The 25,029-nt window shown below is 41.9% G+C and overlaps 1 protein-coding gene across 2 annotated transcripts in view; it reads right to left on the reverse strand.

The window, feature by feature from the left end:
* Positions 1–5,892: 5,892 nt before the first annotated feature.
* The window catches only part of LOC113012693 (transcription factor IIIB 90 kDa subunit-like), a 134,642-nt gene continuing 115,505 nt past the window's right edge, over positions 5,893–25,029 (reverse strand). For both annotated transcript variants that reach the window (XM_026152993.1, XM_026152992.1), the window contains exons 18-20: positions 21,702–21,753; positions 9,855–10,014; positions 5,893–7,716 (exon numbers count right to left, since the gene is read on the reverse strand). In XM_026152993.1, coding sequence (XP_026008778.1) covers positions 7,679–7,716; positions 9,855–10,014; positions 21,702–21,753 — 250 coding nt within the window. In that variant the 3' untranslated portion in view covers positions 5,893–7,678. The remainder of the gene's footprint in view (positions 7,717–9,854; positions 10,015–21,701; positions 21,754–25,029) is intronic.

Genomic DNA, 25,029 nt, shown 5'->3' on the forward strand with positions numbered 1-25,029 from the left:
AGCTGTGGCGTAAAGGTTAGAGCAAAAGTTTGGTGTCGGAGGAAGATTAAGTTTCAGTAAAACTTTTAAGTGCAGAGGGGGGAGCTGGCAAATACTGAAAAGCTGTGTAGGTACAGTCGGCCCTTGGGGAGAGAACAAGCAGGCAAGAGGGAGTGGGTGGAAAACCAAGAGGGGGGCCTTAGAAAGCTGACCTGACAGCACAATTACATAGCATCATAAAGCATGAAATTATTTTCCAGAGCGTCTTAGGAGAAAAGTCGACCTGAAAAGGGACACTGGTGGAGGGTCACATAGAGTGTAATTTAATAGTTTTGTCAAATGTTTCTGCTCCAAAAGGCCTGCGGCGCCCTTCTGTTTCAACTTAGCTTCAGATGTTGGTGAGTATCGACAGGATGGTAATTCCCCAAGACGGCTCAGGGCTTACTTGTGACATTTTCACGCCGTATAATAATCTGTTAATAGGACTCATTTAGATGCACTCCAAATTAACTGGGCGTAGAAAATTGAATCTCTGGATGTTTTTTTTTCTTTGTTAGTTTTAAAACAAGGTCATTAACCACTAACTTTTACAGAGCGACATTTAACTGAGGATAATTAAAGGTCAGGAAATATTAAAAGACAAGCTTCAGTCAGTGATCCTCGTTTATGCGGCTTCATCGTTTTAAAGAAGGTTACAGCCGAGGCCAGTCGCACGAAATTAAAACAAATGATGGTACACTGTGAGGTATATCAAGAAGTTCCTGTGGGGGGGGGGGTTTCTTAACCTGATTTTCTCCTTGTGGGTTATTAAACTTTCATGAGATCTCATCTTATTCATTTCGTTTTGGAAATTAACTTGCCAGCTCTGAAATATGAAGGTTCCTAATGTTTTAAGGTTTCCCAGATATGATCTGTTATTTAAACTGAGAAACATGCCCGTTTTCAAACTAACAATATCTGTTTAAAAACTTAATTACTGAAGAAATCGCATTAAGATTCAATTCCATTGAGTTTTATTTATATAGAGCCAAATTACAACAGTAGTCACCTCGTGGCGGTTTATGTTGTAAAGTAAAGAGAGAAAATGCCAACTGTCAGATGAACCTCTTTGAGCCAGCACTTGGCCACAGTGGGAAGAAAAAACTTCCTTTTAACAGGAAGAAACCTCCAGCAGAACCCGGCTCGGGGACGGGCGGACAGTTGGTGGTGATGGGACGGACACGGGATCAGCTCTGCCAGCCATTCTGGAGACTGAACATGACGTAGCCACGGCCGGTTGTTTTATGGTCCTTTCCTCTGCTCTCAGTTTGGCCATGTCCTACACTCTGTGTATGAAACTCCTCCCTTTTCCACACGGAGAGCAGCTGAGTCGACAGCAAAGGACAGTGGCGAAGACAGCTCCTTAAGGTAGTTAAGTTTCCAACAATTTATCCAAAACCTCTTCAAGGAAGCACAAAATAAAGCCCTGTACAGGGTGTACCCCGCCTCCCGCCCTATAGCAGCCTATCCCAGCTCCCAGAGGGAGAGAAGTGACCCATCACCAGTCAGTCCCATGGCTAACACATTATCCACTCATTTCCTTACAGTCTTATGCAGTTCATGTAATTGACATTTATCTTATTAAGTCAATATGTTGATTGTTAGTTTTGACTTTGAGCACCAAGTTGTTGGTTTGTTCTGCCCCAAAACATGATCATGATTTTAAATATCTTATGCATAGAGTTTGGTGACTACATCAGGCAGTTTTTCTTTATTTTCCCTGGGTCAGCTCATATTTCTGCATGCACATCGACTTAAAAGAAACAATAGTTGCAAAAAATACCATAAATGGGTCTACAACAAAAGCATGAATCCCATAAAGCCGCATAACACTCACAGCTTTGTAAGGCAAAGAAATGTTTGCCTCAAAAGGAAACAGCGTGGTGTGTAGAGGCTTCAGCATACATCATCTGATTGTAAAGTGCCGCCTCTGTTTCAGATTTCCTCCCACTCTGATGAGTGACTCATCTTTCCATAGAATATCTTCACACGCACCAAGAGATAGGTTACTCAATGTCTCAGGCAACAACAATGCCTTCAGAAAACTGCAAGAATCCATAGACTTCAAGTGATCCAGCAGTACCAGTGAACCTCCTTATCTAATGAAAAGCTGTCTTGATGCTGGATTGCGCCTGATCTAATGCAGGCGTCTGTTATAAAAGTTCAAGCTGAGTTCAATTCCACATAGAAATAGTGAAACAAAGACTGAAAAAGTTCATAACGACCAAGGGATTTAAAACAAATGCTCAGTGCAAAAGAAGAGAAGTATATAAAAAATACAGCGCTGAGTAAATAAAAGAATAACATTCACTCAACAAAATCATATAACATATACACATAGACATATAAGCCTTAACAATAGCTCAACACAGTGAGGCTGTGCCTGCATGATGCTCATGGTTAAGCAATCAAGCCTCAAGTTGTTTGTCAAGAGTCAAAGTCAATCATGATCATTTGAACTAACGTCACTCTGAGTAAAATCCCAGTTCACTGCAAGTCAACAAGAGGAGTCCAAGTCAAATTCGTTCCAAAACAACAGAAGCAAACGAGCACGTTTAAAATAACGCTGTAGGTTCTGTTTATCTCTAAAGTTCCTACCAAGTGGAGTACAAAGGCAGCCGTGTTGTAGTGACGCTTTGTTAACATTGTGCAAAGCTTGCCGTAGAACCTTCTCTCTTCCTTCCATAGCCATTTGACAGCTTAACAGCGTTGGGCCACTTTAATTTTGACTTCACTTTCTCAGTGGGTGTTGCGCTCATGTTCATTTCTCTCCCCCGAGTGATTTTCTCTGACAGCACTATCAGGCTCGTCTTTTTCAGCTCATTTTCTGTGACAGCTGTAATTTTTGGTCTGTTTGATTTGATTTATCTGGATGTTCTCCCTGCTTCATTTCAGAGCTAAAGATGCCAGAAGAAGCCACAAAGTTGTTTTCACTTGTCCTGAATTTATTTCCTACATAGCAGCAAAAACAGCAGCAACAAAAAAAGCTTACAGAAGGCCTCAGAAACACTTCCAGATTAAACTGGGCTAAGGAAGCGTGTTAAAGGTTGACTAATCTGAAAGAATCGCAATAAATGGACATGAAAATAGTTGCTAGCCTAACAACATTAAGCCTTCAAACAAACATATCTGAAGTCGCTAGTTAATGATGATAAGACAGCCTTCACTTGTATTTAGACCAGGGGTGGGGAACTCCAGTCCTCAAGGGCCAGTGTCCTGCAGGCTTTAGATTACCCTGGGCCAACACACCCAGGCCTCTGGAGAACTTCAAGACATGCTGAGGAAGTAATTTAACCATTTAAATCAGCTGTGTTAGATCAAGGACACATCTAAAACCTGCAGGACACCGGCCCTCAAGGCCGAGAGAGTTCCCCCGCTCCTGATTTAGAACAATACAGTACTCAATGTATTCTACAGAGCAGTTCAAAGATCTAAATGTAGACAAAGTTACATGACACTTTCAAAGGTGAACTTAAAGAAATCCATAAAGGTTATGGATACAGGAAGGGAGTGTGGGGGGAAATTATAGGTAGAATATGATGTGCAAAGAGCTTGTACCAAGTCCAGTGTGCGATGGTATTGCAGCCTGAGTAAAGAAGTGTGTTACTGTAACACCTAACAATTGACTACAGCTGCTAGCTTCTTGTTGTGGCATTAAAAGGATTTGCTACCTCAAAGCACATTGTGCGCTGTCGGTCCTGCGTGCTCCACAACAACATTCAATATTTAGTATTTACTGTTATTTACTAGATTAATGCGATGGTGCTGTGTTTATTATTTTGCTCTTTTTTCTCTCAACAGGTGATCTGGGAGATTTGTTTTTCTTTTAAGTGTCCTTTTTCACTGTCCCTCTATTTTTTCTTTTCTTTTATCTTTCTTTCTCCCTTTCCTATCCCCCGGCCATGTCTGTTCCGTCTGTAACAATAAATAAAAAATAAAATAAATAATAAGGTTGATCAAATGGACCAATACAGCAAGGTTGTGATGATCCACTTGTTAAAGTAAATCCGTCGGGTATCTTTGCTGGCCTTCGGACATAAAGTCTGACGGCTAAAGAACCAAACGGGACAGGCCAAAAAAAACAGAAGGATTTGCTTGACAGCGATCATTGGACTTCCCAATACATGGAACAATGAGAAAGTCCAACTCAGTGAAGATCCAAGAAAGAAAACTATAGATTTACACAAGTTGGTAAAGTTTCTTTAGCCATTTCTGGAGAATGCAGATTCCAGAATCATCAGTTTAAACAACTGTACATAAGTAGAAGTTACAACTTTGCAAAGGTCTGGAAGAAGACCTAAACCATCACCCTTACATAAGAGGCTAATGAAGTTTTATTATCAGTCAAGCGAAAGATTGAGCTTTTAGCCACAATGACAAGGAGTGTTTCCAGGAAAGGTGAAGATTTCAAACCTAAGAAAACTGTACCGACTGATTCCGATGCTTCAACTTCACCTTAAATCAACAACTAGATGAATGAAACTTGGACACAAGTGTTCCAACAGGATCCAGTGATCCTGAACGCATATCAAAGCTGGTTTTGGAATGCTTAAGAAATGGCCTTCCCAAAGCCCTGACGTCAACCGTACTTTGAAATGATGTGGACTAAACAACCAATACAAATCTACCAATTCTGGTAAGAAGAGTGGTCAAATATTGATGGTAACAGAAGGTGCCCGGCCAAAGTGCAAGTGACCCTGTGTAGATTACAGAAAGCTGAAACAATTCTTGTTATTTAAAGTCATTAAAGATAAATGCTGGAAAAAAGGAATCATAAGAATCCCCAAATTCTCACGATGAGTGTATTTAAACATGTGACCACAACTGCATGTTAGCAAGGCTCCTCAAACACCAACAGACAGTAATGCCAGGCATATGGTCATCTGTTCGTTAACAATTAATTTTTTGTTGTAGTCTGGAACTTTTGAAAGTCACCAGGTCACCCAAAGGTAGCAAAACAGGGCTATTTACCACCATTAAGTTCCTCAAGCAATAATCCCCTGTATGCACAGCTGTGTTTTTGAGGTTGCTGCGGGTTGGTGGGTGTTTCAGACGTTATCCAACAGAAAAACACCTCAACAGCATGTCTGCTGCATGCTGTTGCACAATGTTATGCAAACATGTCATTAAGATAGAAACTTTATACTGTTTTCAGGTCTGAACACGACCTGGGTTTTTACTCCAGCCACCTTTAGTTGTTGCTCTTTGTGGATCTGTCTGCCTTCAGGTTTGACTGCAGTGAGTTAAAGGCATGCATGCTGTATGTTTTGGGTCATTCATTTGAACAATGAAGCTCTGTTTCTGAAGTTTAGAGATCACTTTATTCATAGCATCAATAAATACTGGAAATGAAAGCACGCAGATCAGTTATTCTATGTTTGGCAGATGATGTGGTGTACTGTGGATCATGAACTACTCCTTCATCACACGTTGGTGCAAGTTCATTTTGATTTCATCTGTCCAAAGAAGCTTGTTCCATCATTGCACAAGACTCTTTTAAAATGTATTTTCTAGCAGTCTTATCTTTCTGGAGATCAGATTTTTGCATCTTGAGGTAAGCCGTGTTTTGTGGACATTCAAAACATTTGCTTCACTTCAACTGTATGTACTGTATGCATATGTTCTCACAAACATTTATTAATTTCAACGCAAATTTTTGGATTATACCATAGAGTTTTATTTCCTAAGTTTGTCATGAAATAATGACAAAATTACAAACACATTTTTCCATGAACGTGTTCATCAAACATTAGTCCAGATACGTTTGAGCCTGTGAAAACCAGCTCTAATTTTAAGTGGTTGGTGAAATATTTTGTTCATTCCTTTAATTTAAAAGGCTGAAAGACAAATCCATTGTAGTGTAGAAAGGCAAAATGACAAAAATAATGACTGTATTATGGAGGGAACACAGTGGACTCAAAGAACATCTCAGGACAGAAACAGCAGATGCGATGTGGAGAAAGCATTTACATCGTCACTTGACATTTCTCAAAAACCAGACAAAAAAACAAAACAAAAAACATTTTTGGATCCATTTAGTGCATTTTTACTGCAGCAGTAAAGGTACACAACATTAGGCAGATGTAACATGAAGACTCAGCAGCAGCAGCAATCAGTCAGGGTGAACCAGGATGCATCATTAAATACTGTTATGTGGATACAGTGAAAAGGCCACAGTCTGCTTCACTCATCATTTCAACACAAAATTCATTTAAAAAAAAAACAAAAAAAACAAAAAAAACAGACGTCACTCTGGCTGAACTCCCTTATTCATTTGGAAAATATAATCTTGCAGAAATACCTCTGTAGTCTGCAACAGGAATAAGGAATACAAGGAAAATCAGATGATACCATCTCATGCGTTAATTATAGATAACCAAATAAATCAATAAATAATTAAGACAAGTACAAACCAAATCGACAGCAAAATCAAAACAAATCCAAATATTGTATTCCTTTAACCAACTCCATTTTAAATTAAAATGACATCCTTACTCGCACATAACCCATAACCTAGCTCAAACATATTGAAGGCAACGTGTATGTAATACTGGGTTTAAGCAGACAGCACGCGTCTGTCTGCTAAATCGATAAGGCATTCAGAAAACCGATGTTAGCTTGGCAAATACTGATGATTGATCTCACGCTACCTGCTTGTTTTTCCAAGGATGCTATAGTTGAGAGGAAGTGACGCGCGGTCAAGTGTTAAGAATTCAAAGTGTAGCTTTAAGCAGACTAGGTTATGCAGTGATCCGTTTATTTTTGCTGTGTTATAACATCTGAGGGACTCATTTGTGAACATTCATCCATTCAACATCACCGCTGCTTTGGTATTTGCAGGTCAGGAGAAACACACTTTTCAAACTGGGCTCAGTTTAGGTAAAGTAGTTACAACTTTTTATAACAGGTCTACATTCACGACTGTTGTTCCAGCAGCATTTAAAGTTACCACCAAACACCTCAAGATTAACTCAGAGGTTTGATGCCCATATCCTGACAGGTAGAGTGGTTTTGGTAGGCCCTGGAAGTTAGTGGTTTAATGCTCTGACTGGTCTTTACAATGCATTCAAGCGTAGACTAGCTGTCCTTCTACTGCAGTTAATGTATCCACGAATCTGTTCACTGTACTATCAACCGAACTGACTGAAGTCAAGGACGTCCAGTTTCACTGTCAGGCAAAACAAGCAAGCAAGTGCTGGCAAGTGTCTACCAGCTTACAAATCAGAAGAACCTTTTGACTTCATTGATTCATTTGATTCATTTACAAGTTGCTGCAGGTCCTCTGCTTTAGCCCAAATATCTAAGCCAGTTCTTACTGGAAGCACAACCCTTGATTGCGCAGTGTGAGCACTACAGTCTGCCAGTGTCCTGCACTGATAAATACATATGCACCACTCACTTCCACCTAACCATCTCTGGTAGCATTCAGTAAGTATGTCTTCCCAGGTCAGTCCAGCTGGGACACCAAATGGAATGAGGAGCTTAATTATTATTTATTCGCACACATTTATTCCTGATGGGAATTTCCCATTCAGCTCGCCATTACAGCTTCCACCATCTGTAGCTGCAGCCACTTAGTGTCCCGTAGTAAACATTTGATTCTTTTGGGAATTCAAAACTGTCCACACTAGTTGAGGATAGCAACCGAGAGGGACTGCCGCTAGAATCCATCGTCGTAATCTCCGTCACAGCCGTAATCTGGAGGGTGGGGGAGAAATAGAGGGTTTAGATACACTGAATGAAGAATGATGACTTGGTGTTGAAATCTGCGGTACGCACTCTGAAAATCACATAAAATGTGTCAGTGGAGATAAGTTGGTAAGATTTTAATGAAGACGTATAAAGGAACTTTATTTGGACCGTATATTTTGCATAACAACAGGGAATCCTTCCCTTCCTTTCTTATCCTAATGGCCTGGAGCCAAAATGGATTTCTGAGATGCAAGTAAATAAAATGTTCTCAGATCTCTGGGAAACTGCAGTCAGCTGGTGGTATCTCTAGTCAGAATGAAATGATTGAACTTCTGCAGCAGCCTCCGAGATGCATGCTCATCCATAAAGACTTCCTGGTGTGTGCCGAAACTCTGCGAACAGCCAAGTTTTAATTTCTTCTACTGCTAATGCTACTCTTCCAGTGTGATCCGGCAACACTGCTCTGGCAAAAATACAACTTTTATGACAGTTTGAACTTTAACACTGAGGTTGCAACCTCATTTTTTGTCCAACCCATACAGATTAGAGACATAAGTTTCAGCGTAAAAAGGTAAGTGGAAGTAAAAGATCAAGAAAAAGTTTGGTAACAAAAATTGCAGTTCCTCTAATGACCACTTGAGGCTGGCTCTAAAAGAAGGCATTCTCTAGTGACTTCTACATCAAAATGTAAAAATCAACATGTTTGAAGCCTGGAACGAAACCATTTTGGTTTCTGGTGTCATCTTCAGTGCATTCATTTGGCTCAACGTCCCCACGTTGAGCCCCCAGCCTCGTCCAGCTTCAGAGGCTGGACAAGGCTGACCCTGACCTTCTGGCCAAGAATAAACAAAGAGCCCCCCTACAGGAATAAATTAAACAGCTCAGGACTTTTTTTTACTGCAGCAGAGTCAGACCTTAAAGTTTAACAGCCTGAGACATAAAGCGAAGAAATGTAATCTTACCAAGGGCTCATTAAAACGTGCCGGGAGTCCGAGCAGAAAGAGAGCCAAGACCCAGAGAGACAGATTCATTAAAAGAAAGAAAAAAACGATTCCAACTGTTTCACAGTCCAGACACATTTAGTCTTACTGAGAAGTGACAAAGCAGTCTGCCACTCAAAGTGTCAACTAGAGTCAAACGTTAAGATGAGAAATTGCACTGAGGAATTCTCACTTCCATCAGCATTTCATCATTTCCCTCCATGTTTACAGAGCCGCCTGGCTCCTGACTTTAATTCGCTTTTTATCAGTTCAGTGTGATTTCTCATTAAGTTATTCTCAACAATTAACCAAAAACATTTTTAATGTGAAAGTTATTGTTAGCATAGATGCAGCAGAGCAAACTACACAAAGTGGTTAGAGGCATGCATCTTTATTGTGACGATGTGTTGACTTAAAGCTAAAAAGCTGCAAAAAGTTACTCAGACGTAGTAAATGGAGACAACAGTAACTGAGTCATTTACTCAGACAATAGTTTTATGTGATTATAATCACTATTTCATGCCTGTGAGGTAACCAGACCTCCTTACTCCAGCCACCTGGGGTCTCCTCCCGGCTGGACGTTCCTGAAACACTTCCTCTAGGAAGCATCCAGGAGGCCCAAAGCACCTTAAATGCCTGCTTTGATGCAGAGGAGTGCCAGCTCTACTCTGAGACCCTCTCGAGTGACCAAGCTCCTCCACCTATTGTTAAGGCCGAACCCCGACGGCCCGTGGGGAAAGCTCATTTCTGCCCTTTGTATTGACGATCTCATCATTCTGTCACTACCCAGCTCAGGCTATCGCCGAGGTTTTTCACTCACACCGCTTTACCTCAAAGTCCAGCAACAGCCTGTAAATCTCCGGCTCCCTTCTTCTGTCACTTGTGAATAAAACCCAGAGATACCTGAGCTCCTTAACATACTCAACGAACATATACTTAGACAAAAGCGATGTGGTACAGCATGGATTTGCTTTCATCAAGAAGCCAAATGAAATTATACTAATGCTCAAAAGATGAAACTGTTCAACCAGAAAGGTGTGCATGAAAATAAAATGTAGTTGGATTTGTTACTTTTGGATATTAAATAGGTTGTTTATGCAGAAAGCTGTAGCCTCAGTCAGCCTACACATTTCAGTCAGAAGATAGCAGACAGGTTAAACCCACCATTGCTGCCCAGCATCTCCAAGGCACTGACACAAGTCTCGTCCTCCTCATCCTCTTCCTCATCACCGGGGACGTCGTCATACACAACTGGCCCGCTCTCCACCACCACCCCGCTGGCAGGGGCTTCAACGGGCAGCGGCAGGGGGTTGGAGCTGCCGATCTGTACAAACAGGAAATATTGTTGCTTGTGAGCAGACATGCATCGTTGAGTATTTTTAATATTTTCCTCGGCAGGACACAAGTTCGCCCTCGGGAAATCTAAGCCAGATCTGATCTCGTATGCCCCACTTCCTTTAAAATGAAAAAATAACAAACAGCGTAGTATCTGTGATGGTGTGGAGGTGTGGAGCTGTAGGGCAGGTGGAGGGTACGCGCCGTGGTGAGAGGTTTCATTTGCCGCACTTCTCCACATATGACTAAATACAGCATCGGAGCGCGACCACAACCTTATCTTACAACAAGTTATTACCTCATTTTAGATTCTGCCTTTCTTTTTTTTTTTAAATCTGCATAGTCTACACTGCACTCGGTATCATATGAAAGGATGAGAAATTAATCAGAGCCTCGGGGTAAAAACACCCTTCAAAGTTCATAAAAAAACAGAAGCCTGTGAAATTAAAAGTGAAGGGCTAAGGGTGAGCATGAGGGACAAAAATGTAATTAGAGTGCCCTTTCTTTTTTTTCACTGCTTTTCACATTGTCTGGGTTGAGCTGTCACATGTTTTGTGCATAGATGTGATAAATTCCCCTCGAGGGCAACTGCAGGTGACTCTGAACCGGCGGAGTCTTTCCAGTCGCACGCTGGGAGACAAAAACAGAGTTGTTTTTGATCAGAAATCAACCCACCTGAAACTGCAGGAAATGTAGGCAGCGTGACAGCAGCAGCAGGAGAAAGTAAACAAGTGGTATAGGTGGAAAAAAAAAAAGGACTCGGTGGAAGGAAAGGACTCTGAGGGGACCATTTTCCAGGTGTGGAATCGATGATGAAACAAATGTCAGCAGTACAAATGTAGAGCTGTCTGCCTTCATGACCCATCAAGCAACCCCACTCAAAAAAAGGAAAACAAATCAAACCAGAGATTAAATATGTATAAACTGTAAACTGCACTCAGCACTCCCTGACAGCAGCAGTCTCCTCCAGCAGAACAAACACTACTCAAGGTTAACCCAAGTAACACTGGGAAAAAGCCACCAGATCCTACTTCCAAGCATTCGTGGAATGCTCTAGAATAGTGGTGTCAAACCTAAGGTCTGTGGGCCAAAATTGCCCCTAAAAGGGTTCCAATATGGCCCACTGGATGTCTTTGAACAATGTGAAAGTGGGCACATTTTGGACTTCTAAGTTTGTTGTCATGTAAAATGAATTTGACATTCCTGCTCAAGATCAAGTCCCCACCTCTCAATGCAAAGGAGCCATTCTGCTGCCAACATTGTCCTGCTATACTGGGATGCAGACACGCCCAGAGGTATGACAGGGAGCTGCACAGTGTTAGGCAGGTAATGGTTGATCAGTGCATTTATGGAGAATGGCTGTTATTGATTTTTGCTTTTTGTGCATGAGGCAAGAGTTAAAAAACAACTTTTTAAGCTTCCTGTTGTAGCTGGATAAGCAGAACTGCAGTTTATGGTGGCTTTTCAAGCTTCAACAAGCAGCACTTGCAAACAGATGAAACTCAAGCAAAACCAACCAAACTGAAAACAAAGCTGCAGCATTTAGGAAAATAAGAAAAGTTACGAGCAGAAAACACAACTGGATATTAAAACGTGCTGACCACGGTCCAGCAGGGGAACCTCTGCTTCGTCCATCCATACCTAATAAGCCACCAACCACTGGAAGTTAAGTGATGACTTGGTCCAGATGTTTGGTATACAGCTTCATGTCGCTGATGTCAGTGTGTCAAAATGACCCTACGGTAGTAGAAACAAATTAAACTCCGGTACACATACTACGCTCCGTGTCGATATATTCAACCCTGTAAGACAAAGAAAATTTCCCCTTGGAAAACACTGGAGTACCTCCAGTCTCATTCTGAACAATCACATCTTCACTCCAATCTGAGTTTTATTTATTTTGCTTAGTGATGAAAAGTACAGATATCAAACAGACTATTGCACCAGGGAGGCCAGATGTGCATGGGTATTATATTTTTTTCTGCTTTCCAGGCTGCCATAACCTAGACAATAATACAACGTCTAAACTCAAGTCTCGCTTTTTTGCTGCAAATGTCTTTAAAATAAAAAAAATGTTGTTTAGAGGGAACTCATGCAGTTGTATAACTGCAGCTACAAGGGAACCTACACATTATTGCCTTCCTTTGAGCCAGGGCTAATTATAAAGCTGGAGCAGAGGCCGGTGGAGGGTCCACAGTGTGACGGAGAGATATTTCTTTTCTCCTCGGCTAAAACCTGTAGGAGTTCCTGCTGGGCCTTTCATTCCTGCCTTCTTTCTCCCCCTTCAATTTTCATTTCCTCCTCCATCCTTCCTTGCTTTCCTCCCACCTTTCTTTTATTTCACATCTCGTCTGTTTTGCTTCATTTGAAATAATAATAATAATTCTACCCACATCCTTTCTCGCTTTTTCCATCTCTCAGATTGTTCCTTTATGCACTGCTTCTTCTCTTGGCTTAGACTTGTGCTTTTTCCATCCTCAGATTTGGATAAATACCAAATGATTGTACAATAAATTAAAAAATAAATAAATCCAGTGCAAAAACATTCTGCTATCCCTTCCTTTCCCTTCTCTGCTTCTCTTTTGTTTCCTCTTATTCCTCACAGTGGAAACCAGCTGGCTTTAACCTCACCAGCTCATTAGCTGCCGCTGAACAGCAGTCATAATGTGGGGGAAATAAAAAAATAATTAAAAAGAAAACATAACGACATAAAAACGGTGCTCCAGACTAATTAGGAGGTGAGAGCTGTTAAATGGGTCAGGATGAGAGGAGAGGAAGCTGTGACGAGGGACAGACACGAAGTTTCTTTGTGTTGGTGTGAACTATTCAGCACTGCTGCTCATAATTACACAGAGATAATGTTCCACTACAAATATCATGTTGCATGTTCAAAGCAAGCTCTCCAGCGGTCGAATATCTACTATTTTAGCTTACTTTAAGCTTCAGCCCTCTAACAAGGGAATTGGTTGTTAGGAGCGAGAAAGCAACCGGGGAATACGAGCGCTCAGAAGGTTTTATTGGTGTGAAGATGTAGACATCTGATAGCCTGGAGTTACTCATGCACAAGACAGCAGGAAAAAAAAGAGTTAAAGGGAACAAACCACAGTGTGGAATAAGAGTTCTGGATAATGCCAGCCACTACATCTAAATCCCCGTTTCCAAAATAGTAGCGAAGCTTTCGAAAAAGTAACTAAAAATTAATTCCATGACTTGCAAATTCTGTAACTGAATTTAATCAAGTTGCAGACATTTAGTCAGAGCTATTTAATTATTTTTAGAAAAATGGACACATTTCAAAGTTGGGCCGGGACCACAAAGAAAGAAAGAGAAGGAAAAAGCTGTGCAATGCTGAGAACAGATGGAGAAAACATGGAACATCTTACGAATAATTCCACCAATTAGTAACATGCTTGAATTTAAAAAGCGCGTTTGAGACACGCTCAGTTGTTCTGAAGTAAAGAAGGGCAGGAGTTTACCGCTCCTTGATGAACTGCATGTGCAGATTCTTCAGATTATTATTGTACAATCAATTTGCAGATTTCATCATTAACAGATTCCGAGATTCTAGAGAAATTCATGTATGCAAGGGACAAAACAAAAAAACATTCCTTGGTCCAGCCATGGACAATGGATACAATCATGACTTTGTAGTGGAAATCACTTCATGTGTGGAGTGGACTGAGGTCTATAAAAATGTGAAACTTTTAACGATACTTAGTTCAAAAGTTACCTCGTATTAATGCTTGTTTTTGTGTAAAGGTGCATTAGTGCACATGGCATGGAGAATGTGTAACACTACACTGATCAGGCCTAACATTATAACCAGCTGCCTAATAATGTGTTGGTCCTGGTCTGCAGCTATGCAGCCCCACATACAACAAACTGCAATCCACTCTGTATTCTGACGACTTCCTGTCACTACCAGCATTAACGTTATTGGTAATTTGAGCTACAGTGGCTCATCAGCTGGATCGGATCACACAGCAAGATCCTACAAACAATCAGTCGCTCAACAATCAAAACTTTATAATTGTTTGTTAGACTGAGAGTATCCAGGTTAATGACATTTAATAGACCACTTAAATTTGTTTGCATTATTAGCATCCATGTGTGTGGGTGGGTAAAGGAAGGGTAAATGGATGGATACTTTTATAGTCCTATTTACTCTAACTGAGCACTTAAAGCTCTTTTTACTACAAGTCTCATTCACCCAATCAAATTGGGGTTCACTATCATGCCCAACGATACTTCAACACACAGACTGAAGTAACCATTGATCTTCTCATTGGTAGACAGCTCGCTCTGAGCCACAACCATGCCGATCAAGCAGAGGTTTTGCATATTTTCATCTTTCTGCATCAATTTTATCACAGTAAAGGGGTTTTCCTGGGGTGAGGGAGCAGGTCGCTGTGTTTCTGCAGGATGAGCTAAAATTGGTGCACATCATGAACTTTATCGCTGTCCGGAAAGCTTCATTGAGAATACTTCAAATACATTCGGCCATCACTTGCCAAAATTATTGCTTGCATAAGCAGGCTATATCTGCAACACCAGCGAGGCTGTGCACAGCTCAAAGCCCTTCCTCCTGTGACCTCATCACCCTTTTGAGATTTCTAAGCTTCTTTGAAAATCCCCACATCTCTTAACTGCGCTGCCTTCTGCCTCCTCCAGCCTGATGCTCAGCCTAAACATGAGTAGACAAATAGGGGAAAGGGCAGAGAAGAACAGCTGCGCCAGTTTCAAGTTCTCTGTAGTAAACTGATCATTTCCTCCCTCGACTGGCTTTAAAAAAAGGAAAAACTGTACAGACTAATTGCTGGGTCGCTGGAGAGGGTGATGGAAATTGGTTACTGTAAGGCAACGAACAGAAACAGAACAGGTTGGCAAGTAGAGCTCAAAGAACACATCGCTTTTCAATCTGGCCCTGTTGCTGGAATCAAATGCCAACATTACATAACATGAGCTGCGAGCTATGAGCAGCCGCAGCCAATGGCGACGGCCGTTTGCTTCCAGTTCCCAAGGGAAGGTGAGGGGGGGTTGCTAAGTAACAAGCCTTGTTGACCCAGCCCCTTGTGGCAATGTTTTCTTCCTAGCTGACAGAGCCTGAGCTCCCTGAGCTACTCTATTCAGGGCTGCCAGCAGCACATGATGGCGAGGGAGACAAAGGCTGTGAGGAGGAGAGGAGAGGGGGGAGACGAAGGGATTGGAAGGAATGTGGAGGAAAGAGAGGAAATATGAAAAGAAGAGCGATGGGAAAAAAGAGGACAGCAGCAGAGTGAGGCAATAACGGGAAGAGATGAGGAAAGAGAAAGCAGGCAGAGATTTGCAGGACTTGGGGGGGAAAAGAAAAGTTGGGAGATTTTAAAAAGCAGATGATTCGCTGGCATGTTTTTCACCAAGTTTTAACGGCAACTTACAGTTTCAGTGATATCGTTAATTCCCCTCAACTTAGTTGTTTTTAACATCATTAACACCACAAGAGCCACAAATATGACAAATTCACTCAAAAGCTTTTTGGGTTGTTTTTTTCCCCACATTAAATAACTTCACTTTATTTCTATAAAGTCTTCAAATATGGGACACAAACCAGCATGCACTCTCTCAACAGCATGTGTGACTGTGTTTACTGCTGGTTTCTTAACAGAAGTGTTTTATTTAACATCAATCTCAATAACATGTTTGCTAAATAATCTTAAAAGTTGGACAAAAATAATAATAGTGTTTCTTTTTTTTCAGCCAAAAATATTACAGAGCTTTTTATACAGTTACAAGTATTTGACCCCCTGCTGAATTTATAAGTTTGCTCACTTCCAAACAAATGAACAGTTTCTAGCTTTGATTGTAGTTTTATGTTAATGGACACAGAATATCAACCAAAAAATAAATTAAAAAATACAAAACACACATTACATAAAAGTTACAAAGTGATTTGCGTGACTTTGAGTGAAATACGTGAATACCAGGAAGAATTCTGACACTACCATGTGACGACTACCATCTATCAATTAATGCAACGAGCAACGAGCTGAGATCAGGAGTACTCCTGATCTCAGCTCGTTGCATGTATAAAGCACACTTGTCCAAAGAAACAGTTTATCCATCCCAGTTCCATCCCAAAAGGACGTCAGGGACAAGATCGTCGGCCTGCACGATGCCTGAACGGCATGGAAATGGAAGAAATATAAAAATGACCATCAGCCCCCCTCGCTCTGGAGCTCCATGCATGATCTTGATGTGAGGATGATCATGAGAAAGGTGGTGGATCAGCACAGAACTACACGGTTGGAGCTTGTTAATGACCTGAAGGCAGTTGGGACCACAGTCACTAAGAACACCACTGGTAACACACACTGCTAAGTGTACAGGATGGCTGCACCGCATAGATTGGCCAAGGCGCGGGGCCACGTACCATAAAGTCTTGAACGAGAGCCACCTTCCCTCAGCCAGAACACTGAAGATGGGTCATGGACGGGTCTTCCAGCATGACGATGACCCAAAATATAATGCAAAGGCAAAAAAGAAGTGGCTAAAGAAGCACATTAAGGTTATGGAGTGGCCTAGCATGTCTCCAGACTCGGTACTATACAGTGGGGCAAAAAAGTATTTAGTCAGCCACCGATTGTGCAAGTTCCCCCACTTAAAATGATGACAGAGGTCAGTAATTTGCACCAGAGGTACACTTCAACTGTGAGAGACAGAATGTGAAAAAAAAATCCATGAATCCACATGGTAGGATTTGTAAAGAATTTATTCGTAAATCAGGGTGGAAAATAAGTATTTGGTCACCTCAAACAAGGAAAATCTCTGGCTCTCACAGACCTGTAACGTCTTCTGTAAGAAGCTTTTCTGTCCCCCACTCGTTACCTGTATGAATGGCACCTGTTTGAACTCATCATCTGTATAAAAGACACCTGTCCACAGCCTCAAACAGTCAGACTCCAAACTCCGCCATGGCCAAGACCAAAGAGCTTTCGAAGGACACCAGGAAAAGTATTGTAGACCTGCACCAGACTGGGAAGAGTGAATCTACAATAGGCAAGCAGCTTGGTGTGAAAAAATCAACTGTGGGAGCAATCATCAGAAAATGGAAGACATACAAGACCACTGATAATCTCCCTCGATCTGGGGCTCCACGCAAGATCTCATCCCGTGGGGTCAAAATGATCATGAGAACGGTGAGCAAAGATCCCAGAACCACACGGGGGGACCTGGTGAATGACCTGCAGAGAGCTGGGACCAAAGTAACAAAGGTCACCATCAGTAACACACTACAACGGCAGGGAATCAAATCCCGCAGTGCCAGACGTGTTCCGCTGCTGAAGCCAGTGCATGTCCAGGCCCGTCTGAAGTTTGCCAGAGAGCACATGGATGATACAGCAGAGGATTGGGAGAATGTCATGTGGTCAGATGAAACCAAAGTAGAACTTTTTGGTATAAACTCAACTCGTCGTGTTTGGAGGAAGAAGAATACTGAGTTGCATCCCAAGAACACCATACCTACTGTGAAGCATGGGGGTGGAAACATCATGCTATGGGGCTGTTTTTCTGCCAAGGGGACAGGACGACTGATCCGTGTTAAGGACAGAATGAATGGGGCCATGTATCGTGAGATTTTGAGCCAAAACCTCCTTCCATCAGTGAGAACTTTGAAGATGAAACGAGGCTGGGTCTTCCAACATGACAATGATCCAAAACACACCGCCCGGGCAACAAAGGAGTGGCTCCGTAAGAAGCATTTGAAAGTCCTGGAGTGGCCTAGCCAGTCTCCAGACCTCAACCCCATAGAAAATCTGTGGCGGGAGTTGAAAGTCCGTGTTGCTCGGCGACAGCCCCAAAACATCACTGCTCTCGAGAAGATCTGCATGGAGGAATGGGCCAAAATACCAGCTACTGTGTGTGCAAACCTGGTAAAGACCTATAGTAAACGTTTGACCTCTGTTATTGCCAACAAAGGTTATGTTACAAAGTATTGAGTTGTATTTTTGTTATTGACCAAATACTTATTTTCCACCCTGATTTACGAATAAATTCTTTACAAATCCTACCATGTGGATTCATGGATTTATTTTTCACATTCTGTCTCCCACAGTTGAAGTGTACCTCTGGTGCAAATTACTGACCTCTGTCATCATTTTAGGTGGGGGAACTTGCACAATCGGTGGCTGACTAAATACTTTTTTGCCCCACTGTAGATAATCTGTGGAGGGAGCTGAAACTTTGATGTGGCTAGCAGCAGCCAAGAAGCTTAAAGGACAGAGTTTCAGTAAAGAGGAGACGACCAAAATCTCTCCTGAGATGTTTGCAAACCTGGTGATCAACAACAAGAAAGCTCCTACCGCTGTGCTTGCAAACAAGGGTTTCTCCAACAAGTACCAAGTCAGTTCCTATGAGCTCATTAACTCACTACTTAAATTCTGATGTGGGTCAGTCTTTGGTGTTAAATCCCAACAACACTGTGGATCTTCTAACCCGGGATATTCCTCGGCAATTACCAATCATCAACAGTTCTGCTACTCGCAGGCCACAGCAAGGAGTGAGGAGATGGAACTGCCAGGAGCCGAGACGCGCTGCTCTAAAACCAGGTATTTTCTAATGGAGGAGCTCACATTTTATACTTATGATTCCACTGACAGAATTTCTCATCCACATAATCCTGTAAATGGTCCGACTGTCAGTCAGCTGATCTCAACTATAAAAAAAAAAAAAAAAAAACTGACATTTTTACTTCCCAAACCCTGCACGTCAAGTCAAACTCCTGCTGCTTCTCTACAGAGTGGTTAAAAAAGAGAAACACGGAAAAAGCTGTGAAAAGAGAGAAATAAATTATATAAGAAATGAGAATGACAAGGGATTAAAAGACTGTTAGGGAAGTGTAAAATGAGATATGGAAAAAAGTAAGGAAGAAGAAGTCAAGAAAGCTACATTTAAGACTTTGAAACTAGTAACACTACCCTCGACTGAAATGAAGTCCAATTTAAATCAAATTAAAAATCAAAGCAGAAGAGACTGCCCCATTTCTGAATGGAAAGCTATGAAGCTATAAATGGTCAGAACGAGGACATTTGGAAACTAACTGTTCAAAGCCAAGAAGTCTAACTAGGTTTAGTAAAGGAGATAAGACACATTAGCGAAAGTAAACTCCTTCTGTGTGGACTGATTGGAAACTGGCCAACAAAAGCCTACTGTATCACTGCAGTGTGATAAAAAAAATCAAAAAAAAAAAACCCTGAAGCTGCTGTTTAAGACATTTTTATGTTCAAGTTTAAGGCTATATTTATTTTAAGAGTCTGTCAAAAAAATTTTTTAGAAGCAGTCAATGCCCGGGAGAAAGAAAGAGTGAAGGAGGAGTAATATAGCAAGGCCAAACAAAGACACAGAGCGGTTCACCTCTCACACGGCCCGAGAGGAGATTTATTTATTGCTGCCTGCTCTGCAGAAATCAGCAATCAGCTTTTATTGGCTGAGCAGGAGAGCTTGACACAGACTTACAATAAGTCTGCTACAGTCAAAGGTTCATGGTAGTTTGGTTATTGTCAAACAAACATAAAAAGACCAAAATCAACAATAAATGTATCCAACCAACAACAACTGCGTGGCTATGTGAAGCCTAATTTATATCACTCCTCTGATTAATTCAGGCTCTCTGCAGATTTACATCGTATTCTGTGTCACAGTGCATCTGCATCTTAATATGCACTGCTCAAACAAAAGCCAAAAAGAACAAGAACCAGATATCTATACTGATATGAACCGGGTAATGTGTTAGGAACACAAGGACGCCATGTCGTTTGATGGAAATGAAAACGATAAACCCACAGAGGACTGATTTCAAAATAAACTAGTCAAGCTAGTCCATTTTGACGATATAGTACTCGATATTCTGCTTGGCTCCCACATGCTTGTATGCATGGCTGACAACATCGGGGCATCCTCCTAATGACATGATGAGTCCAGAGCATCACTGAGCTCCTGGACACTCTGAGGGGTAACCTGGCAGCATCGGATGGAGCAAAACATAATGTCTATTGGGTTGAGTTGCGTTTCTATTGGTCAGGTGACTACCTAATGGCAGTCAGGGTTCTGTTGCCTAGTTTATAGAGGTTATGTGCCCCCTTAGCTATGGCTTCTTCAGACCCCTTCACATGTCTGTCACATGTTTAGGGTGAACTTGCTGTCACCTGTTAAAGAACAGATGGTAGACCTGCCAGTTCTGGTATTCTATGGCAAATGCAAATCAGGCACCGCGGTGCTGAGCAGTGAGCACAGGGCCAACTAGAGCAGGGGTCTCCAACTCAGTCCTTGAGCGCTACGGTCCTACAGCTTTTAGATGCACCCCCACTCCAACACAGCTGAATCAAATGAAAAGCATCTCTCGAGGACTGGAGTTGGAGACCCCTGCACTAGAGGTTGTACCGCTGGGCCCTCAGGCCACCTTCATGAAGTCTGTTCCCGATTGTTTGGTCAGAGACACTCACACCAGTGACCTGCTAGAGGTACTTTTGTAGCTCCCAGTGCTGATGCAAGCTGCTGATGGGTTAAAGGCCTTCTATGGCCCTGTCCAGCTGTCCTAGAGTAACTGCCTGTCTCCTGGCATCTAAGCCATGCTCTTCAGACTGTTCTGGGAGACAGAGTAAAACTTCTGAAAATGTCACTTATTAATGTGCCGTCATGGAGAAGTTGGACTACCTGTGGAACCTCTGTAAGGTCCAGGTATTGTCTAATGTTACCAGATGTTACCAGCAGTGGCACTGACTCGAGCCAAATGCAAAACAAGTGAAAACAGTCAGAAAAGATCAGGAAGGGAAAATGTCAGTGGCCTCCACCCTTAAAACCATTCCTGTTTCGGGTTTGTCTCTTCGTTGCTCCTCTAGTGCACCTGCTGTTAATGTCATTAAAACTAAAGCAGTTAAAACCAATCAACAACCCCCTCTGCTACTTAAATGACCAGATTTTTTCACCCTCACAAGCTATGGTGATCACCTTGAATACACAAATAAGGACCAGACCTTCTGCTTCACTGAGGTTAGTGACACATTTATAAATAATCACTTATCATTATATGTAATAGGAAATTCAATTGAGAAACCAATTATGACAAACCATGTGAAAGAAGCAGGATAAATCCAGGTACTTTCTCATTCTACATCACAAATTCAATTTGTTATAAAGCTTTCCTGCTCACTGATTTGCAGCATCACCCACAGTGCAGTACAACTCAGAGGTATTCATTTGGCAGCAGTGGTTGTCGTCCCCCCCCACCCTGTGAAAAAATGTTAAAAATTGCTCAATGTTAAGTTGCAAGCCTTATTATTGCCTAACCCGCTTCCCTGTTGGTTCACATAGACTTCACAGGAAAAGCCTTTTTTTATGAAGTAAAGCAGTGATGACAAGACTGGACCATCAATCTGGTTACTTTATCACTTTCACTGTAAGGAATATCAAGGCTGCTCTTCCCCTTGAAAATACTCTTATTCACACAGCACAGTCAAAATACAGTGAAGCAAAGGAAGACTGAACCTGAGTGAGTGTGTTAAAGTAAACGTGAGAAGTTAACCGACTGATCGACATGGTGACTGAGGTGTCGTGCATTTTAGGAGCAGCGGGGCAGCGAGTGTTGTAGTGCACAAGAGTGTCGGAGAGGAAGAGCAGATGCAGTGAAGATGAATGGAAACTTACCTGCTCCGTGGCCAGCTTTTTGTTGGGCTGTCCGCTGATGAATGGCTGTAGCCTGCAACACAGACAGCAACATCATCACACTTAGCCTTCTTTATTTTCTTTAGCTCATTTGTTTTATTACTGTTTAACATAAGTCCTACTAATCATAGTGAGGCAGAGGAGCTAGCTTGTATTTGACACATTGCTAACATCAAACTCAAACATGAAACATTTTCTATGTATTCTAGGTTCTTTTGTGAATAAAATCGGGTTAATGATATTTGCGGTTTCACAGCATCCCAGCTTCTTTTGGAACTGGGTTGTAAACGTGCTTCTTAAGTGGAATCATTGACTCTATCTCCTTGGTGTTGTAACTAGATTATTTGATGTTATATGGCACCCCATAAACAGCAGCTTCCACAACAACCAAACCAACCAACACATCTGGACTTCGTTCACACAGTCTGTGTGTGCAACCAGCAATATTCATCAGTACTGGACAAACACTGTCCCTGTAGGTCTTTACCTTACAATATAAAGTGCCTTAAGGTGACTGTTGTTGCGATTTAGTGCTTTATAAATAAAACTGAAATGAACTGAACAGCACAGCAGTCCTACAGTGAAGCAAACACATTGCCTACAAAGGTTACAGACTAATGGGCTCCCCTTTGTTTTAACAGTGCTGAACAGCAAACACTGAAATGACATAAAATACTTAAAATTAACCTTGATTTTTAACAGCGGCTGGTCTTTATGACCTTGAAGTTGCACGACTGTAGAAAATGAGTTCCATTACTCAAACTGAAGCACAATCTGAAATGCCAGTGAGTCTACAAGAGGATTAAATGTGCGGATTTTATGAACCCCTAAAAGCCTGAAAGTAAGATATTCATTATTTTTCCAGACATTAGAAGATAATAAAATCTTCTATTCTGAGGCCAGTTCAGATTACATTTCACTGTTAACCTCAGCAGCGAGGACACCGCCTGCCTGCTTCTGCTCAGCTTCATTTCTTTCTTCCACCGCATTCGTGTCCTCTCTCTTTGTCCCTGATTGGCTAACAGATTCACATACCCGTTTATCTTCAGTAAGCTCATGTTAGCAAGGTGTTACCTAAACATACCCAGTATAGTAACATTTTCCCACAAGTACAAGCTAGTGGTGAAGGGATTCGGTGTTGTTGTTGTTGTTGACATTTTACAGTTTAAGCCAATGTGCTGGAGAGCATGTAAAAGCACACTGCTAGCATGACTAATAATAAAGGACCTCCTTTGTGCTCCACTAAATAATCAGGACTTTTACAGTCAATTTAAGCAGAACAGGAACAAGGGAAATCGAGCTATCACAGCAGCCTTCTGGGGATGAAATAATGGCTGATATAATCATTAATAAAAATTGTAATGACAATAGCTCCTGCTGATACCAGTTCCTGCTCATTGTTGCCATTTGGACAGATGGGACAGCAGAACATTGCTGTATGTCGGATGGCTCTTTGCAACCACTCTTACAGAAAAAAAAGCACATTTTATTTGTACTTGACGCTGATGCAGCATTTAACTCTTGACACAACACAGGTAGAGCATTGTATTATCTTAGTGCAGCTGGTCTCTGTTGGCTTCAGGGCGACTAGCTCACATTTCTAGGCAACTGCGATAAAAAAAAGGAAAAGAAAAAAAAATGGTGTGAATGAGAAATGAGCCCAAACTGTGAGTGACAGGCAGAGCGACTGTCTGTCTCTGTGAGTGCAATCTCTTCCTAGACAGTCGCGGAGATAATCAGCAATGAACGCACCACTGGCAGTAATTCCTAAGCAGCCGTCCCACCACCCCACTGGCTGGAATTAGCATTGTTCCCGAGGCTCCCCACCCCCATTTTCTGCCCACCCGGCCCGGCGCTGAGCTCTCCCTAGAGGCTTACAGTAAAGTGCTCAAATCTCACTGATAAGACGCAGAGCGCGAGTGAGCTTTTAATTAATCTGCTTTAACCGGGGGGAAAGGGGAGGAGGGGTAAAAGTGAATGTGGCATCTTCACCCCCCAACATCATCATTCCCCCCACCTCCTCCTTTCTCAAAGCTCATTATAAAATCCCAGCCAGGCCGGCGAAATGCTCCCCGCTGAGAGAACTATTTAGGGCCCCGTATATGTGCTAGACAAGACTGGCTCCCATGAGCCCTGACCTGGACACTGTGGAAAGAGGGAGGGACGGTGGAACCATGAGAGGAAGTGATGTCGTTAGGCAACAGGCAGTGGAAGGGGGCAAAAGGGTGAGAAGAAGAAGAAGGGATAGAGGGCAAAACAGCACGGGAGCGAATGAGGAAAAAGATTGGGTGAGGGCATGGGGAGGAATGGAGGGGGAACGCGGGGGAAGCCTGAAGAGAAGGAAGGTGCTTGGATTAAGAGAACAAAGGAAAACAATATTAAAGAATAAGATCAGCTAATAGCAGAAAGAGAAAAGCAGAAAGGAAGAAAAGAGCGCACAGAAATATCAGAATGGGAAGAAGAAGAAAAACTGAGACTCAGGATTGTTGACTGATTATTCCAAGGTTGTTCCTCACAGAACTAAGGCAGTAGTTCCTCCAGATAAACAGTCTTAATTAGCTAACCTTTGTTGTGTTGTGCTGCTAAGTGAAACCAAACACAAATTAGCTGAATCAGCTGCAACAGTTCTACATAATGGAGTTTAATTCTACGTAGCAGCCAGTCGTGGTGCATTCGTAGCTAGTGTGCCAGCTGTTTGAAGACGAGTGTGTCGTTCTTTTCAGCAGGTTTCTCAGTCGCTCATAATCACATTTGGAAGATATGCCGTGCATACTGATAGGAAAAAGAAAAAGGAGTGAAAGGTGTGAACATTTTACCTTTGGTAATAAATTTGTAAACTAAGACAATGACAAATGTTTCCCTGATTTAAAGCCATTGTGAGTGAGTGAATGAATAAGCCAGGGTGTTAACGGGGTAACACCCTGGGGATGTTTGTCAGTGTTTTGACACTTTACATAACACATGGAATACCTTTTCATGAGCTTGATATTTTTGTAAATAGGAAAAAAAATCTAATTTTAAATCGGTGCTCTGGCTGACATCAAACCACTTCCTGTAATTGCAACAGTTAGAGCGACTGATAGCGAGTGGGGTCAAAGGTTAGAGTCACAGGGCTATGAGAACACCAATGCTCCTCGAATGAACAGATAAAGACAATTTAACTGAGGTCAATGAAGGTTAAAAGAGTCGAGTAAGTGCTGTGGAAACAGCAGTTTTAACCTCTCCAGTGCTGATACCGCTCTCAGCTCTTCCACCACTTTGACTGAGACTAAAATATCTTGTCAGTGGTTGATAGACCACCATGAAATTT

The sequence above is a fragment of the Astatotilapia calliptera genome, chromosome 19 (assembly GCF_900246225.1).
Source record: "Astatotilapia calliptera chromosome 19, fAstCal1.2, whole genome shotgun sequence".
NCBI classification, from domain to species: domain Eukaryota; kingdom Metazoa; phylum Chordata; class Actinopteri; order Cichliformes; family Cichlidae; genus Astatotilapia; species Astatotilapia calliptera.